This window comes from Ipomoea nil, unplaced genomic scaffold, assembly GCF_001879475.1.
Source record: "Ipomoea nil cultivar Tokyo-kokei standard unplaced genomic scaffold, Asagao_1.1 scaffold0164, whole genome shotgun sequence".
NCBI classification, from domain to species: domain Eukaryota; kingdom Viridiplantae; phylum Streptophyta; class Magnoliopsida; order Solanales; family Convolvulaceae; genus Ipomoea; species Ipomoea nil.
In genome coordinates this window covers 117,567-137,833 of record NW_017616592.1, presented here as the reverse complement: position 1 = coordinate 137,833, position 20,267 = coordinate 117,567, and the positions used below count along the sequence as shown (strand labels likewise).

Sequence of the window (20,267 nt, the reverse complement as noted above, 5' to 3'; positions counted from 1 at the left end):
AATTCAGAAAAAATACTCATCATGCATCTTTGGAATGTTCCTGGTGCATTACACAAGCCAAACGGCATCCGCCTGAACGCAAATGTTCCAAATGGGCAGGTAAAAGTAGTTTTTTCTTGGTCTTCTTGAGCAATGGCTATCTGATAGTAACCTGAAAATCCATCCAAAAAGCAAAAACAAGATTTTCCAGCTAACCTTTCTAACATTTGATCAACAAAAGGTAAAGGAAAATGATCCTTTCTTGTAGCTAAGTTCAGTTTTCTAAAATCTATGCACATTCTCCAACCATTTTGTACTCTCATGGGTACCAATTCATTCTTTTGATTTCTTACCACCGTTATACCTGTTTTCTTTGGAACCACATGCACTGGACTTACCCATTCACTATCAGAAATCGGGTAAATTATACCTGCATCCAAGAGTTTAAGAACTTCTTTAAATACCACATCCTTCAATGTTGGGTTGAGTCTTCTCTGTGGCTCCCTTACTGGTCTGGCATCTTCTTCTAAATGGATTCTATGCATACAAACAGCTGGACTTATACCTTTTATATCAGCTAAAGTCCAACCCATTGCAGTTTTGTGTTCTTTCAACAGTGAAACCAGCTTATCTTCTTGTTCCTGTAACAACTTATTTGAGATAATGACGGGTAATGTCTCTCCCTCACCTAAGTATACATACTTGAGGTGATCAGGCAGAGTTTTCAACTCTAAAGTTGGAGCCCGCAACACAGATGGCAACATTTTTTCATGAGTTAAAGAAAAATCAGCATTTGCAGAATTTAAACCAGATATTACAGCTGATAAAACTTCACAAGAAGAATCAACAAACTCATCTAAATCAAATTCAGCTTCTAAATCAAACAAATTTTCAGCAAAACTATCTTAAAAAACATCTTGCACTATTGAATCAATTACATCCACGTGATAAAGAGAATGGTAATCATCAGGATACTTCATTGCATCAGAAATATTAAATTCAGCAATTTCTCCATTAAACTCAACAGAAAGAATACCTTTATCAACATCTATCTTTGTTTTAGCAGTTTTCATAAATGGTCTACCTAACAAAATTGGAGTTGATTGATCTATTGCATCATCATTCATTTTCAAAACATAAAAATCAACAGGGAAAACCAGTCCATTAACTTGCACTAAAACATCCTCTACGATTCCAACTGGATGCACACAAGAACGATCAGCTAATTGAACAACTATTTTGGTTTCTTGCAAAGAATTTATATTTAAAGCTTGATAAATGGAAAATGGCATGACATTTATTGATGCACCTAAATCTAACATGGCACGCTTAATCTCTTTATTACCAATTATACAGGGTAGGGTGAACATACCTGGATCCTTGCACTTTTTAGGTAGATCATTACTTATCATGGCTGAAACATGCTTACCCAATATGATGGTCTCCTTACTCATCTACTTCCTCTTATTGGTACAAAGTTCCTTTAGAAACTTTGCATACTTAGGAATTTGCTTTATGGCTTCTAGTAAGGGGATGTTGACTTCTACCTTCCTAAAGGTTTCTAAAATCTGATTTTCATGTTCTTCTTTTGATTTTGCTAACCTTGAAGGAAAAGGGGGTAGAGATGAATCATATTGACCAAAAGAAGATTCAGAACTTACCTTGGATTTTTCATTAGCCGTAGACTCACTTTCCTCCTTTGATTTTTCCTCTTTTTCCTCTTCCACTGATAATGGAGATTCAGGCTGAAGTTGCTTACCACTCCTCAATGTGATTGCATTTACATTTTCTTTAGGGTTTACCTCCGTTTGTGATGGTAGTTTCCCCGAAGCTTGGGCTTCCAACTTGCTAACAGATGTGGCTAATTGAGAAACTTGATTGCCCAATTGTTGAATACTTGCTCTTGTTTCTCGTTGAAACTGTTGAGTGTTATTAGCAAGTGCTTTAACAATTTCATCTAAAGACATACCTAAATTTGAAGCTTGGGATTGAGGTTGCTGAGGTGTTTGGAATTGTCTAAAATTCTGATTTTGAAACCTTGGTTGCGCCCCTTGATTCCCATAGCTCAAGTTTGGATGATCTCTCCATCCGGGATTATACTGGTTTGAAAAGGGATCATATTTTCGGTTGGGTTGACCAGGAAATCCCCCTATTGCATTCAACTCTTGATTTGGATTTTGCAATGTTGGGCACATGTCTGTGGGATGCCCAACAAATGAACATATTCCACATGCTCCCGTAGATTGCATTTGTCCTACAGCCATTTGACGCACAAGAGTAGTCAAATCTGAAATTTTATTTTCAAGTTGAGAAGTACTTACCTCGTTAACTCTACGAATAGATCCATTCACACGTGTCCCATATTGTTGAGAATTTTCTGCCATGGTTGATATTAATTGTCTAGCATCCGTGGGTGTCTTGTCAGCCAAAGAACCACCACTAGCTGCATCTACCATACTTCTATCTGTAGGTAACAGCCCTTCATAAAAGTATTGTATCAAGTGTTGGTCTGAGATTTGATGGTGTGGACAGCTAGAACACAACTCCTTGAATCTTTCCCAATACTCATACAATGTTTCACCTGTACATTGCCTTATCCCATATATTTCCTTCCTAATATTAGTTGCCCTAGATGCAGGGAAGAATTTTTCTAGAAATAATTTTTTCACATCATTCCACGTGTTAACTGAATTAGGGGAAAGATTATAGAGCCAATCTTTTGCTTTATCTTTTAATGAAAATGGAAATGCTCTAAGACTTATATGCTCATCAGTCACCCCACGTGGTTTCATACCTGCACAAACTACTTGAAACTCTTTCAAGTGTTTATGTGGGTCTTCACCAGCCAAACCTCGAAAAATAGGGAGTAAATGAATCAAACCATATTTTAAAGCAAAATCAACCTCAAGATTTGGTATTGTTATGCATAGAGGTTGTTGGTTTAGATCCGGTGCAGCTAACTCCCTAAGTGTTCTATTATTTGGTTCAGCCATTTTACTTGCAACCTCCTCGTTTACTGGATCACAGGTTGAATTTACCTCTTCAGAACTCGAGGAGCTATTTCTTTGCTTTGTTTCTTTCCTTAGTTGCCTTGCGACTTTCTCAATCTCAGGGATATATTGTAATTCTCCTGAATGAGAGGAACGAGTCATGCAACACTAAGGACAACAGAAACAATCACAAAGAAAGAAAGAAAGAAAGCCAAAAAATAACAAATTCAAGAAACGATATTAGTTCCCCGGCAACGGCGCCAAAATTTGGCAGGGTTGTCGAAGCCCTACAAACTTAATACTGGCTCACTCCACTAATTTGTAGTAGTGGCAAGACCAGGTCGAATCCCAAGAGAACTAATGAGTTTGTTTCTTAAATTAAAATGACTCAAAGCAGGGAAATTAAAGTGATTCGCGAGAAATAAATAAAATCAATAATAATTGTAAACAAGTTCAAGGATATTGAGTTCTGATTCAAGGTAAAAGGAATGTTAAAGATGTGACTCAGATCATCAGCTCTTAAAAATTAAAGTTAGATTCAAGTACTTAGCCAAAGACTAATTAGGATAGCCATAACTAGCCTTTGATCTCCCTGAATTAACTGATTCAAACCAAGCATTCGAACCAACTACTATTATTGAATGAACTGGGAACGATAGCGTTCCATATTCAGCCAATAACGTCATTACACTTTAATGGAAAATAACTAAGCCTAAATCACAGATTGAGATAGCTACAACCTGCAACTTAGTCTTCATGTCCTTTATAAGCTACTGGGTCTAATTGTTTATGACAATTACGGATCATAAATTCATAGATAGTAGTAGGAAAATCAATAACAAGCTAAGTTGTCAATTTAATTCATTATCAACATTCCCTGGGAATTTTAACTTCAAAAGAACAGAAAATACAAGAATCTAGCAATGTAATTAAAATAAAACCTCCCTAAGATCACAACTAGAACTTCAATCCCTTGAATCAGAATTGAGATAATTAGCCAGACATAAAGCAAACTATTCTAAAATACTAAAAATATGAAAGGAACAATCTGCCCAAAATACATCAGAATAGCTCTCCTTTTATAGGGTTTCAAGTCAACAATCTTCCCTAAAATTACTACTCTTACCGCATCTTTCTCTATCAGCCTTCATCTTCAAATTCAACAAATTGTTTAATTCTCCACAAATCCTCCGCAAATGAATCGTTGTCGCTGACCCAAGCCCTGCGCTGCGCCATCTTCGTCTCGCGTCTGAAACCTGTGGTAAAGCTTTCAGCCCTTCCGCTTCGCTGGTGCGATGTTCGTAAACAAAACAAAAATAAAAATAATAAAAAGTAGTAAATATACGCACATCAGTGCAAGAGAACAAATTTGACTTTAACAAATACTCTAGTTAATTACCTACTGGACTCACCCAACATACTTATTTATATTATTAACTAGTATAAACTTAATTATACTTTAAAATTTATTAACTAAGTTATCTAATCCTAATATAACAAAATATACCAAATTGATAAAATATAAAATATAAATAGTAAAACTAACCTATAAAATGTTATTTAAATCAAGGCATAAAATATGCTCATCACAAGCCTCTCGCACATTAAGCACAATACTCTGACACATTAAGCATAAAACTCACGCAGATTAACATTACACACTCACGCACATTAAGTACAAATCTCAGACACAATAAGAACAAGACTCACGCACATCAAGTATAAAACTCACGCACATTAATCAACCGCACAATCGCACGGAAAGCCACAAATGCACCTTATCCCTTCCCAATATATATATATATATATATATATATATATATATATATATATATATATATATATATATATATATATATATATATATATATAGGGTAGGGTTTCAATGAGAACACGTGCTTAGGTGAGAGCGTGAGAACACATCATGTGCATCAATTTAATATTTTTTAATGGTCTAGAGATTAAGTGTGTGCGAACGTGCATTAAATGTGTGCAAACACACTAAATCGCGTTTGCACACACTTAATCTAATCTAGACCATTTAAAAATATTAGATGGATACACATGATGTGTTCTCACGTTCTCACCTAAACACATGTTCTCATATGATCTTTTATATATATATATATATATATATATATATATATATATATATATATATATATATATATATATATATATATGGTTGAGTTCAAATGAGGACAACAATATATAGAGGACTGTGAGGACAAATAATGGGTACACAACAAATTAATATCAGGCACACAACTTAATATATAATGGCACACAAGAATAAATGTAAACATCAAGTTTCGAACTCAGGCTCTATAAATTAACAAATCTAGCACACGACATACAAACTGTGGCACACAACTACATTCGTCCATGCACACGACATACTGGCTAATGGCACACACTACATCTGTCCTCACAATCCTCTATAATATACTTGTCCTCATTTGAATACACATCTATATATATATATATATATATATATAAATAGAGAGAGAGAGAGAGAGAGAGAGAGAGTTAGGTTCAGGTGCGACGGTGCGGCGTCACCAATAGTTCAACAAATATACACCATCAACGTTAGAAAAATACACTACAAAAATACACACAAATTAGGCACACATCACCAAAAACACATCATTAGGCGTGAGTAAAAACACCATACAGTGTTCGGAAATACACCATTGGGGTGTGGTGAGTTATATGCTGTAGTTTTTGGGTCTGTTGTGTATTCGGTGATGTTTTTTGCATTTCATTGTGGTGCGTTTCCCTTACACTGTTGGTGCATGTTGATAACACTGTTGGTGTATTCTGTAACCCCGCTGCACTGCGGCACAGGAACTTTTTCATATATATATATATATATATATATATATATATATGCGCGTTCAGGTGAGAACTGACGCATAGGAAAGAACTATGAACCAATCGCAACCGTCTAGTTGTCTAGATTTAACGAATCAGATTTAATTTAAAAAAATGACGCGGTGATATTTTCGTAAATAACTCGAACTTTGGTGCAAGTAATATGTGTTAAAAGTGCAAGTAACTGGTGCAAGTGTGCCACTAAAAAATGCAAGTAAAATCACTTAAAAGTGCAACCATTTTCACTAGATAGTGCAAGAAATTTACCGTTTTAACATTAGTGCACCTAATGATAACGTCTTTGACGTTAGTGCATTTAGTGATAACATTTGGTGCAACTAATGATAATGTTAGGTGCACTTAATTAATATTGATGTTCATTTTACATTGTTTGTTGCACTTTTAATACATTTTACTTGCACTTAGGTGCACTATATGAAACTGTTGCTTGCACTTTTAACACAATTTACTTACATTTCAAAGTTCAATTATTTACGAAAATGTCACAACATTTAAAAAAGACAGTGTTTCTGATCCATTAGATCTGAACGCACGGACGACTGTGATTGGTTCTCAATTCTCTCTTGGACACTTGGTTCTCACCTGATCCGTCTCATATAGGATCGCGTTCAAGTGCGAACTGCCCGCCCAGGAGAGAAGTGAGAACCATTTAGCGTCGTCCCTGTGTCCAGATCTAAGGGATAAGAAACACTGATTTTTTTTTTAAAAAAAAAAACATGGTGACATTTTCGTAAATAATTGAACATCGACGTGCAAGTAAAATGTATTACAAGTGCAAGTAAAATATATTACAAGTGCATGTAGCAATTTCATATAGTGCACCTTAGTGCATGTAAAATGTATTACAAGTACAATGCAGGTAAAATTTATTACAGATGCAGTAAATTTTGCACTGAGCATCAAAACTAAGTGCACCCAACTTTATAACTTGGTGCATGAATATTTACAAAGTAAAATTACATGCACTTATAAGTTAATGTAGGTGCACTTGTAAGTAAAATTACAACTCTTCTTTGGACCCGGAATCTCATTTACTTGCAACTGATCTGACTCACAACTTGGAGATATCTTGGCCACAAAAAGGCATCAAATCTCAAAAACTTACCATAGTTTACTCTGTCCTCCTGCGTCTTGCAACCACCAATTGGCTTCCGACTGTGCACACTCACTATGTCTCACACAAGCTTGCCCTCCTGCTTTACAAAATTCGTCACGGTATGAACTTTGATCTTGTTGCTATTATATTTTCTCATCTTAAGACATTTGTGAAGAAAAATGAAGCAAAAGTCCATCTCCCTTTTCCAAGTCTCATCTTTGGTGTCTTACAAGAACAAGGGTTTAAGCCGTACAAGGATGAAGTAATAGCTGAAAATAAGAATACTTATTTGATGATCGGTTAGAACAAGGACAACACTTTGATGATCGAGCACAGCTTCACTGGTTAGACCAAGCGTTGCAACAACCCCCACTTTGACTACTTCTGCTCCAGTATCCACTTCTAAGTCTGCATCCTCCCAGGCTCCAGTTTCTCTAGTTCGGCCAAAGGAGCCTGTTACTCTACTTGCCCGTCGTCAGATCGTCGCCACTGGCAAGGCGACCATTGCTCACCTCCGTAGCTCGGTTGCATCTTAGCAAACCACAATTGCATGTTTAGAAAGAATTTTGGATGATGAGCTTCGTGAGATATCCCGATTGGATAATATCCATGCACGTATTCTTGCTACTCGCAGGGGCGATGGCTCCAGGTCTACTGCATCTGTCGATAGTGATGATGATGTTTCAGTGTACACAATTCTCAACCAAAACCACCCAGAAACTAAACGAGTGCACATATATCACCACATCAGTGCACACGTATCACCAAACGAGTGCGCACTTATCGAGATGCTCCGGTGCGGTTAGAAGTCGAACATGGAGCCATTTATGTTCTTGATGTTGTAGACGATCAGGGGAACGAGGTTGTAGGATTTGAGGACGAAGACGAAGATATTTATCCCCGATGGGAGGTCGATGATGGGGTGCCTCGATGAAACGGGAACACTAGATTACGGTGAGGTGTTTATTAAGTACTCCGGCGCGGGACGCCGACATCCCCATTATGACACCCCGAAAATTCATTCCTTAAACCCGAATTAATTTCTTAATTAATTCCTTCTTGTCTTGCAATTCCTTAATCAATAGTCGGAGGACCTAAATTGACTAGACTCTTTAGTCAATTGGCTTGGTCAACAAGTGGTACCTTGTGCCTTATGCCTTGTACCTAGCCCTTGGGTTCTTCCTAACAAATTTTGAAGACAAGGAAGGTTATTCTAGACATTTCACAACATATCTTGCTACCCAAGATATCCCCCTTAACCCTCCACTACTTGTCTTCCCACAGTAGACAAGAAAGATCTTTCTCTCCATCTTCTCACTACAATTGCTCGACCTTCTCTCTAAAAAGAAAACCTAGCTTACTCTCCAAGATAAGAAGAACCCACCTTTTTCCTTGCAAAAGAACCTCCCAAGATCCTACCTTTTCACCATCCAAGCTTTAGGAAGGGTAAGATCTAGGATTAGTTGGTGTTTTTGTTTAGTTTTGCTTAGCCTTCATCTAAGTTTAGTGTTTTCCTTATGGTTTTGGTTGTGTAAGAAGATTTAGTTGAAGAGGAGCTTCAAGGAGAAGCTTAGGAGGGTAAAGAAAGAAGTGTTTTGGTCTACAAAGGTAACCCATGCTATACAAAACCTATTTTCTACTTGCTATTGATGATTCTTGACTTCTATTGATGATTCTTGATGTTGTGAGTGATTTGATGCATGATCTTGTGATAATGCATGTTTAGAGCTTGTATCTAAGCTTTTTAAATGCTATCTTTTGATCTATTGTTGTGTTCAAGTCATTTTCTTGTTGTATGTGAGATTTGGGGTGTTTTGGACTTGAACTTGACCTTGTTGATGAAATTCCCCGAAGGGAACTTTTGTGTACAGGTATGTTCCCCGTGGGTGGAACGGTGGGCGGTTGTCCACCCGCCGCCCCACCCGCGGGTGGTGAAGTGTACCCGGCGGGCAGAGCCGCGGGCAGGTACCCACACGTAGTCCCACCCGCGGGGTACATGTGTGGGATTGTGGTGGGGGTTGTTTCCCCGTGGTTCCACCCTTTGGTTTGTGATGTTTTAGCCTCCCTTTGTTGGATTGTTGCGCTTTTGTGTGTCTCCTTGATGTTTCGTATGTTTAGAACGATGTCCTAAGTATCCGTGATAGGATTTGGTGGCTTGAATCATGCTAATAGTCCAACTTTGTGATTCGTTGGATTTATGTGAGTCTTTGAGATTCGTTGGAATCGTTTTGGTTTACCCGTTTGATGAGCATGCTAGATATGATGTCGTTGATGCTAGTATGTGTTGTTTGTCCATCCTAATGAGGATTGGCAACTTGTGTTGCCAATCATGTTGATCTTGGATTGAAGTCTATTGTTGTTGCCCGTTGTTGAGTATCGTTTCATGTCTTTCATTGAAACCTCTCGAGTGAATCCCTTGATGTGATCTTGTACAAATGTTGTACTTTGTTGATTGTTCTCTGACTAAGCTATTGTTGGGCTTATCCATTGTTGTACACACTTCGTGTGGAATATATGTTTTGTTGTATCTCTAGATTTCGTGTGTATTGACTCTTGTTGAGATGTTGGATTTGATGTGATGAGATGATTGAGCTGGTAAAGTGGACAGTGTGGGGACTTATGTGTGAACTGATCTGGTAGTGGGTTTAAAGCTCCGAATTGCCGTTTGGATACTTATGATTTGTGGGCAACTTGGGAAACTCATTCAAGTTGCCAGAGATAGTAGCTAACACGTTGAGCTTGGAATCTCAATAGGGGGTGTATACACTTAAAGTTGCTATATCTGTTTCCATTGGGCTGCGGTCCTAGTCGTTGTGATGACTCTATAATATGTGATTGATGATTTGGAGCCCTCCACACTAGTCCACTATGATTTGGGTCTTGAGATGACTCTACGATGAATGCTTCGGTTTGTCTATGTCCTATGTGGGCTTGGAACATGATGTTGAGTATGAATCTCATCCTCTTGCTTATGAGCATGTCTATTGTGAACTCTACCTTGATTATGGTAGGTTGCATCTAGTGTTGAGTATGTTGCTTGTTGTCCTTATTGACTTGTTGATTGTTGTTGACGGTTGGTCTTTGTTGAGAAGTGTTATAATGAGTCTCTTGGTGTTTCCTCTCTTGGTTTAAAATGATATATACTATATTCCTCTGTATCAAATGGTTTTGAATATATCTATATATTATGATACTCAACGCGTAATGGTGGGTTACCAGCATCTTTCGCTGACGGTTGTTATCCCTATGTTTTTACAGGTTATGAGTAGCTTTTGGAGAGCGCGCTAGTGTACCGTTAGATAGTGTAGCTCTTTACGTTTTCCCTTGTTTAGACTTCTGGCCTGTATGCCTTATTTCCTACGACTTTGTTATTGAGGTTTTGGTTTAGACTTAGCCTGTGCACCTATGTTTGAGATAGGTGCGGCATAGCACCTCCGTACTTAGACTTTGCTTCCGCTTTATCTGAATGGATGTTTACCTTGTTTTTTCCTTAAATTAAGCTTTTAAATTTTGGTAAAATCAGAAGTGTTACACCCATCTTACTGTCGTCTCTAGATACAACTTCGACGATATTATTTTGGGAACCGTTATCGTCTCTAAAAACCCATGCTATCATCTCAGCGTTGTCTGTGTTTTTAAAGATGTCGATGTCCGTGTTTTTAAAGCTGTTGATGTCCGTGCTTTGCACCACTTGGTTGACTGCATTGAATTTCCTATTCACCGTCGGCGCCAAAATCCCTACCCAGATTGGTTTTACTCCTTTCTTCAATCTTGTTTCTAATCAAACACTAGACGTCACCCCGCATCTATATCCCTAAATATATACATAACATACCTAAAATATAATAACTACAATTATAACTCCATATAAATTGTCAGAAATACCCTTATTACATAAAAGAAAGAATAAGAAAAGGAATAAAAAAAATACAACCATCAGATAAAGGGAAATAAATGGCCAAGATTAGTCCTAATTGTCCTCCTTTTAAGCTGTGTCCTCATTTTGTTTATTTATTTATTTATTTATTGATTATTGAAATTAAGTGGTTAAATCGTTTATATTTATAATATTGTAAATTTGTGTAATTTTTACAATCAAAACTCAAATGTACACATTTTATACCATAAAATACATGCGTATTGATTAGATAAATTGCACATTTTGTATTGTTGCACGGGAAGTAATTTTCACACTCGATCTCAGTCATTAGTTTTCCTTATGAGAAATTTGCTAGAATTAATATGAATCACATGTGTTAGGAATATATTGTATTAGATTTTGATATGCCAAATTGTATTTTAGAATCCCTAATTTTATTTGTTAAATCTAGTTTTGTCATAGACCATGAAAGGAAAATTAAAAAAATATTGAGAAAGGGAAAAATACGAAGAAGAAGAAGAAGAAGAAGAAGAAGAAGAAGAAGAAGAAGAAGAAGAAGAAGAAGAAAGAAGAAGATGTATGCATATGATATGTATACTTGAATATGCCCGCACGCCCAACTCAAAGAAGAAGTTATACTGGAAAATCTCATATGAAGAAATGAGAAGCAAACAAGATTGCATGAACTTATCTTGGAGATCAAGTATCTGTGGAAAGAAAGAAGTACATCAAGGAGAATGATACAATAACCAATAATCCGTACATATGAAATGGTTAGAAACTTGATAAATTAATTCCAAGGACTCAGGTTCAAAACTCATAATTAGTTTTAAATTGGTCGTGATCATGAGATGAAATATGAGGTGAAGTTCACAAGTCAAAGAATGATCCAAATCCAAGTTAAGTGCAGAAGCGGCCAAAGGGGGAAAGTAGAAAGGGGGGTAGTAACACGGAGCTAGTCTCAAAGTAACACGGAAGAAAGGGGGAAAGTAACACGGAGCTGTGAAATCCTGGGAAAGTAGCACGGAGTTGTGAAATTCGAAGTAGCAGTGTTGCAGGCACTGGGCGTGAAAGTAGCACGGAGTTGTGAAATCCGAAGTAGCAGTGTTGCAGGCACTGGGCGTGAAAGTAGCACGGAGTTGTGAAATCCGAAGTAGCAGTGTTGCAAGCACTGTGCGTGAAAGTAGCACGGAGTTGTGAAATCCTAAGTAGCAGTGTTGCAGGCACTAGGCGTGATTAGTGCGGGCTTTGTGATCAAAGCACACTGGGCGTGAAAGTAGCACGGAGTTGTGAAATCCGAAGTAGCAGTATTGCAGGCACTGGGCATGAAAGTAGCACGGAGTTGTGAAATCCGAAGTAGCAGTGTTGCAGGCACTGGGCGTGCAGGCACTGGGCGTGCAGGCACTGGGCGTGAAAGTAGCACGGAGTTGTGAAATCCGAAGTAGCAGTGTTGCAGGCACTGGGCGTGATTAGTGCGGGCTCTGTGATCAAAGCACTAGATCACGGAATGTTGTGAAATCCGAAGTAGCAGTGTTGCAGGCACTGGGACAAAGCACTAGATCACGGAATTCATTGTATCTTGGAACTAAGAAGTGATGGATATAGTGAATTGCTCTTGGAGATAGGAGCAAGTGGAGTAGGAGGATTACATCATCTCCGAATTGAAGCACTATAATTGCCTTGTATCATTTACTGCTTTATTTATTTACTGCTTCTTGCTTGCCTATCACGTGGATTTACCTGACACAATCACCACACACTTACTTTATTATTCCGCTGTGCACAAGACCCTAACAAACAGTTAAGAGTTTTGGTTTCTCTGTTGCCTCAACAATTGTTGTATTTGCGAAAATGGTTTAAAAGTCTATTCACCCCCCCCCCCCCTCCCCTCTCTAGACTTTTACCATACCTCCTTTGGGACCAACAACATGCAACCTATAATATGCGATACAAGATCGCACTAACCTCCAGCCATTAGTTCTTGTACTGATGGCGGTTGGATGATCTGGACTACTGTAGAGTTACACGAGTATTTTGTCTCTTACTTCTACTCAACTCTCTCTAGATGGTGTATGAAGTATGTAATGTGAACAGTGAGAGGACTAGTGACCTTATATAACCACGGGTCATCATTGTGGTTATATGTCTTTAAGTATTCTAAACCCTAACTAGACTCCTAATCATAATAGTAGTCTTGCTATTAGGTTATTAGTGTTGCACCATATATCAAATACTTAATATTATCATAACTTATCCTAATGTTATAGTAATGATATAATAGGAACACGTTACATTCTCCCACTTTATGCAAAAACTGTAACCCAAGAAATGAAAAACACCAACCATAATGACATGTTCTCATTAGCACGAGTAGTATCGATTATGATCAAATGCAAACTGCCATTGAGCACTTAATTAGGAAACAAAACTTAAGGAAACTGTAACACCCCGTGTTACGACCTTTAAATCCCGAATTAATTATTTAATTAATTTCGTTAATAATAATTAAAAAGGATTTAATTTGGTTAGGATTCCCTTTAATTAATTAATGTGGTCCACCATGGATCGTGGACCCTTGCCTAAACTAGAGTCTTAAGCCTATTAGGAATAAAGAGAGTAAACATTTTACTAGTCAGATTCTAATTAGAAATCCTAGACCTATATATCTATTAGAGATAAAGAAAGTAGGCCTTTACTATTCAGATTATGATTATGATTCCTGATTCTATAAATAGGGGATTAGAAAGCAATTAGAACCCGTACCACCCATAGTTATATTACACGAAAATATTCCCAGGAGATTCCCCACCACCAAGCCTAGGGAGATCAATCGGATGGAAATCTTAGAGAAGAATCTTAGTAGCCAAGGATTCTGATTAAGGCTAAGAGGTAACCCATGTCTCAAACAAACTTATTTTCCTTGCTATAATCTTCTTCTTTGGCCTCCTTGATATGCAATTCTATGCTTGTGTCTTGATAAATCTTTTATGATCTTGATGTTGATGAGATGATCTTATGAGTTGATCTTGATAATCTTGATGATTATAAGAAGTTCTTGATAATTATGTGTTGTTCTTGATAAATCTTGATGTTCTTGATTTTAAAGATAAAGTATGATTTTATGATTTAAATATGATTAGAGCCCTAGGTTAAATTGGGAATTTCGTATTGTGATGTTCTTGATATATTTGGGTGGGATTTCGCATGTTCGGGTGTTGATTATGTTTAGAAGTCATGTTAGGATATGTTCAATATGATTCTTGGTTTTGATCCATTATTTGACCACGTGGAGTCATCATTCGTGTTTAAAAGTGTCTAAGCATGGTTTCGGGTTCCACAAAAGATCCCGGGACCCAGATATTGAAAAGGAGTCAATGGGGGGTAGGGGAACCCGCCACCTACCCGCTGCCCATTTTGGCATTTCCGGCAACGGGCAGACGACTGCCCGCCGGGCACCCGCTGTCCGGTTTCTCGCCGCCGGCCACCCGCTGGTTTTTCCCAACCTCGGGATGTTGGCTTTCCTGTTTGATGTTTCCCCGACCCTCGTGGTGTCCCAACGGACTTCGTTTATCGTGCCTGTAACACCCCAGATTTTCAAGATTTTCAAAGCTTATATAATAAAGGTGAAATCCCATTAATTCCCAAAAACGTAACATAAAGGGTACGGGGTGCTATGCCACACCTGAGCTAGAGAACTCAGGTGCACAGGACAACTAACTAATATCCTTAATAAGGTAAATGCATAACATGGCACGCAGGTCGAAAAGGAAACTATCTACTTCTACGCTCCAAGATCTAGCGCGCTCCAGTGACTTATTCTTCTGTGCTGAAAGCCAAATATATCTGTTCAGCGAGAGATGCTGGTAACCCACTCCAACGCGTTGAAATACAATACATATAGATATATATATATATATATATATATATATATATATATATATATATATATATATATATATATATATATATATATATATATATATATATATATATATATATATATATATATATATATATATATATATATAGATATATAGATATATGAAAAGTCATTTTGAACATGAAGATATCTCCTACGAACTCTAGCTTTTGAAACAGGGATAGACTCAACAGATAGGGCTAAGCACAGACAGCAGTTATACCAAGCATATACAGTTTACAACAGGCAAGACAGATAAGATAAGCACAATTAATAATCATAACCCAACATATACGATCCCCGGTACCAATCCCATAGTCTCATTCCCAAGATACTCATAACAACAACTCATCCATACTTCATCACATAGCACACTTTGTTGGCGCCACAGGACCAATCGCATGCCCATACATGAGGGTCAGCGCATATAGCTCTGACACGGCCCCACAGCACCCTGCCCCGTCTCACAGCACGGAGGGGTCGATCGCAAACGACCGATGAGCCGCAGCTCTATATAATATTTATATACCTGACCGGTCTTTACCAGCCTGGTTAACAGTTGGGATGGTTCTCAACCCATTCAACTGCCCGTATAGTGGACCTTTATCCTATATAATATTTATATACCTGACCGGTCTCTACCAGCCTGGCTAACAGTTGGGATGGTTCTCAACCCATTCAACTGCCCTTATAGTGGACCTTAGTCCTATATAATATTTATATACCTGACCGGTCTCTACCAGCCTGGTTAACAGCCGGTATGGTTCTCAGCCCACCCGACTGCCCGTATAGCCCGATTGATCTCAACCAAATCGGGGTAACATGCACACATAACACATAGCAAGCACATGCAACCCATATTAACACGTTGGGAAGGGGGAGAAAACGTATAACAAAACCTATGCGTGATCCTTCACATACTAAGAATAGTCCTAAGGGGTTCTACTCCTTTCACTTAGGTCAATGGGATACCAATTCAACTAGCATGCAATGTATAAGACTCATACAACCTACGAACGGTACCCGAAAATCAATCTAGACATAGGCACGATAGACGGAGTCCGTTGGGACACCACGGGGGTCGGGGGAACATCAAACGAGGAAGCCGCGATCCCGAAGTGGGGGAATTTCCAGCGGGTAGCCGGTGGGTGGGGGTCCACCCGCTGGCTGCCCGCCGGTGGTTACTGTTCCGGGCAGCGGGTGCCCGGCGGGCAGCTGCCCGCTGCCGGAGCTCCTCTTTTGGCCGTGGGTAGGTGGCGGGTCCCCTACCCCCCACTGACTCTTTTTCATCAAAAACGCCCCGGGAACCTTTGTGGAACCCGAAACCATGCTTAGACACTTTCAAACGCAATTGATAACACACGTAGACAATTAACGGATCAAAATCAGGAAACAAACAGCACATAACCTATCATGCTTTTCTAAACATAATAAACACCCAATCATGCGAATTCCCACCCAATATACCAAGAATAATTCCATACGATACAACCTAGGGTTCTAATCATCTTTAAATCAACAAGGCCACAATTCATCTTCTAACATCAAGATTCGGTAAGAATATCACATAAACATCAAGAATATCCTACAATCATCAAGAACATCATATAGTCATCAAGAACGTTATATAATCATCAAGAACACCATAATTATCAAGAATCTTTCATCATCAAGATCACCCATGGGATCATCCCACCAATCATCAGTAATAATATCACAAATCATCAATACACAATAATATGGGGAAATCCTAAGAGGGGAATCATAGCTATGAAAATAGGTTTTGTTGAGACATGGGTTACCTCTAGCCTTAATTAATTCCTTGGCTATGAAGGGTCTTTCTTTAAGCTTTCTTGCTTTCTTGATTTCTTCTAAGGGAATCCTTGGAGCTCTTTGGGGTGGTGGAACGTTATTGTGGTGGGGGGTTTCTATGTGCCTCTTAAGTCCCCTATTTATATATTTAGGAGTCCTAATTAGGAACTAATATTATATGCTTGCTAATTCTATTCCTTTTGGGACTAAGGATTTGTTTTAGGGATAAGGGTCCATGGTCCATAGTGGACCATATTAATTAATTAAAGGGAATCCTAATCATAATCTGAATAGTAAAAGACCTACTTCCTTTATTCCTAATAGGCCTAAGACTCTCATTTAGGCAAGGGTCCACGGTTCATGGTGGACCTCATTAATTAATTAAAGGGAAACCTAACCGAATTAAATCATATTTAATTATTATTAACGGGATTAATTAAATAATTAATTCGGGATTGAAGGCCGTAACACGGGGTGTTACAGTGCCTAAGCCTAGTTTGATGTTTCGGGTACCGTTCGTAGGATAAAAGAGTCTTGTGTATTGTATGCTAGTTGAATTGGTACCCCGTTGACCTAGGTGAAAGATGTATGAACCCTTAGGATTATTCCTAGTATAGTATGTGGATGACCACGCATAGGTTTCATTATACGTTTTCTCCCCTTTCCTAGTGTGTTAATGTGGGTTGCATGTGCTTGCTATGTGCTATATGTGCATGACTCCCCAATATTGGCTGCGGTCAAATTGGTCTTACATGGGCTACAGTCCACCGATTGGGCTCTCCAATGGTGTGTAGGGCTGCAGTCCACCGTTGGGCTCACCAACGGTTTTACATGAGTTGCGGTTCATAATCCTGGTTGCGGTCAATGAACACACTTTTTGGGCCACAGTCCACCGATTGGGCTCGCCAACGGTGTTTAGGGTTGTGGTCCACCGTTGGGCTCGCCAACGGTTTGATGAGCTGCAGTTCATCGGTTGGCTGCGGTCAACCCCTTCATGCTGCGGTATGAGGCAGGGTGCTGCGGGGCCGTGTTAGCGCTATATGCGCTGACCCTCATGTATGGGCATGCGATTGGTCCTGTGGCGCCACCAAAGTGTGCTTATGTGATAATGATATTGATTGAAAGATGACATGAATGATGTGAAACTAACCTGTGGCCTTAGGATATATGATAATGTCTTTATATGCTTGATTATAACTGTTGAATGTGCTTATCCCTATCTGTCGAGTCTATTCCTGGTTTTAAAGTTAGAGTCTCCTAAGTATATATATATATATATATATATATATATATATATATATATATATATATATATATATATATATATATATATATATATATCTTCCTGCTTCAAAATGATTTTCCTATATCTATATATACATATACCTATATTGTATTTTAACGCGTTGGAGTGGGTTACCAGCATCATTCGCTGAACAGATATATTTGGCTTTCAGGCACAGATGATTAGCTACTGGAGCGCAATAGAGGACCTCGGCTTAGATAGATTAGTCTTTCCTTTCGGCCTGCGTGCCTTGATGATGTAATGACATTGTTGGAGGATAACTAGTTAGTGTAGCCTGTGCATCTGAATTCTCCAGCTCAGATGTGGCATAACACCCCAGACCCTTATATTTAGAATGCTCTGTTTGGGATTGATTAATAGAATTGCTTTCATATTATAAGATTGAAAAGTTTAAAAATTTTTGAGGTGTTACAGAAACAAACCCTATGTTTATTTCAAGTCCAACTGAAGTACATTTTCTTAGTAATATAAAACAAATGAAGGTGTTCACACTTAATTGAGAAAAATGCTTGAATAGCAAAATAATTTTATTGAAACCGAATGTATATACAAATTAAAAAGTGGACGAAAGTCCCATTTCCTGAATCAGATCCTTGAATTTAAATGGAGGCATGCCTTTAGTCAAGGGATCTGCTAACATCAGCTCAGTATGAATGCGTTCAATGAATACAACTTTATTTTTGACACGCTCCCTAATTGCTAAGAACTTGATGTCAATGTGCTTACTTCGACTCCCACTTTTGTCATTCTTACATAGGAAGACTGCAGCTGAGTTGTCACAATAGACTTTCAATGGCTTAGATATAGAGTCCATAATTCTAAGCCCAGAGATAAAAATTTTTAGCCACACACCTTGTGAAGTAGCCTCCAAATAGGAAACGAACTTGGCGTCCATGGTAGAAGTAGATATTAAGGACTGTGTAACACTTCTCCATGAGATAGCCCCACCGGCCATGATAAAGACGCACCCTGAAGTTGACTTTCGAGAATCAACACAACCAGCGAAGTCCGCATCAGAATAACCGACAACATGTAAATTGTCCGTCTGCCTAAACCCAAGCTTGTAACCTTTGGTTCCATTTAGATACCTTAGAACCCTCTTTACAACCCTCCAATGGTCTAACCCTGGATTGTGCTGGTAACGTTCAAGTATTCTGACCTCAAAAGCAATATCCGGCCTTGTACAGACTTGAATATATCCAAGACATCCAACTGCTGCAGCATAAGGGATGTTCTCCATGGATTCTTTCTCCAAATCATATTTTGGACATTGGTCCAAATTGAATTTGTCCCCCTTAGCTATGGGAGCAACGTTTGGTGGACAATTTTGCATCTGAAACTTCTCTAAAACTTCGTTTATATAGGTTTCTTAAAATAAACCTAGTACACCTCCTGACCTATCTCTATGAATTTTAATGCCAATAACATAAGTGGCATCACCCATATCATTCATATCAAAGTCCTTAGAAAGAAACTATTTCATCCAGTTATAAAACAAGAAAACAAGAAAACAAATTTTACTCCCACTCATCACCTTCTGGTATATACAGTTATCTAAGGGATTTTTAACAAAACCAAATGAAGAAATAACCCCGTCAAACTTAATATACCATTGACAGGATGCTTATTTTAAACCGTATATGAATTTCTTAAGATTACAGACCAAATTCTCACCACCCCTAAAAGATAAACCTTCAGGTTGTTTCATATAAATATCATCTTCTAGATCACCATTAAGGAAAGCAGTTTTAACATCCATTTGTTGCAACTCAATATTAAAATGTACAACTAATGCCAGAATGATCTGAAGTGAATCTTTCTTTGATACAGGAGAAAAAGTCTCCTTGTAATCAATTCCTTCCTTTTGAGTAAATCCCTTGGCAACAAGTCGGGCCTTGTATCTCTCAATGTTGCCTAATGAGTTTCTTTTAGTCTTAAAAACCCATTTACAGGCAATGGCCTTGACCCCATTGGGCAACTCAACAAGATCCCAAACCCCATTGTCCTTCATGGAATTCATTTCATCCTTCATGGCTTCGAACCATAAGTCGGACTGAGCACAATTTGTGGCTTGAGAGAATGTTTCAGGATCACTTTTGGCCCCTATGCTATGTCAGATTCAGATTCTTGTAGACACGAAACATAATAACTAGGAACTGTTGATCGTCTTATCCGAGTAGACCGTTTTAAGGTTGGACCTCCACCGCCTTGCACAGGCTGCGGCGAAACTACCTCTTCAAGAACTGGTGGCAGTTCTTGAATTGGCTCAGTCTGCATCGGCTCAGAATCTTGCTGTATATCCTGAATTGGTTCAACCATTGGTTCGAATTCTAGTTCAGGCGGTTGTTGTAAGTCCTGAACTGGTTCTTCCAAAGGCTGAGTCTCAACGG

At 38.4% G+C, this 20,267-nt stretch overlaps 1 protein-coding gene across 1 annotated transcript; it reads right to left on the bottom strand.

The window, feature by feature from the left end:
• Positions 1-1,433: 1,433 nt before the first annotated feature.
• LOC109175288 lies at positions 1,434-3,131 on the bottom strand. Its single transcript, XM_019324531.1, has one exon. It carries the CDS (start codon positions 3,129-3,131, stop codon positions 1,434-1,436), a length of 1,698 nt encoding a protein of 565 aa, XP_019180076.1.
• Between the last annotated feature and the right edge of the window lie 17,136 nt (positions 3,132-20,267).

Coding starts and splice junctions, on each gene's coding strand:
- LOC109175288 (XM_019324531.1), bottom strand. CDS start 3,131: ATGACTCGTTCCTCTCATTCAGGAGAATTACAATATATCCCTGAGATT.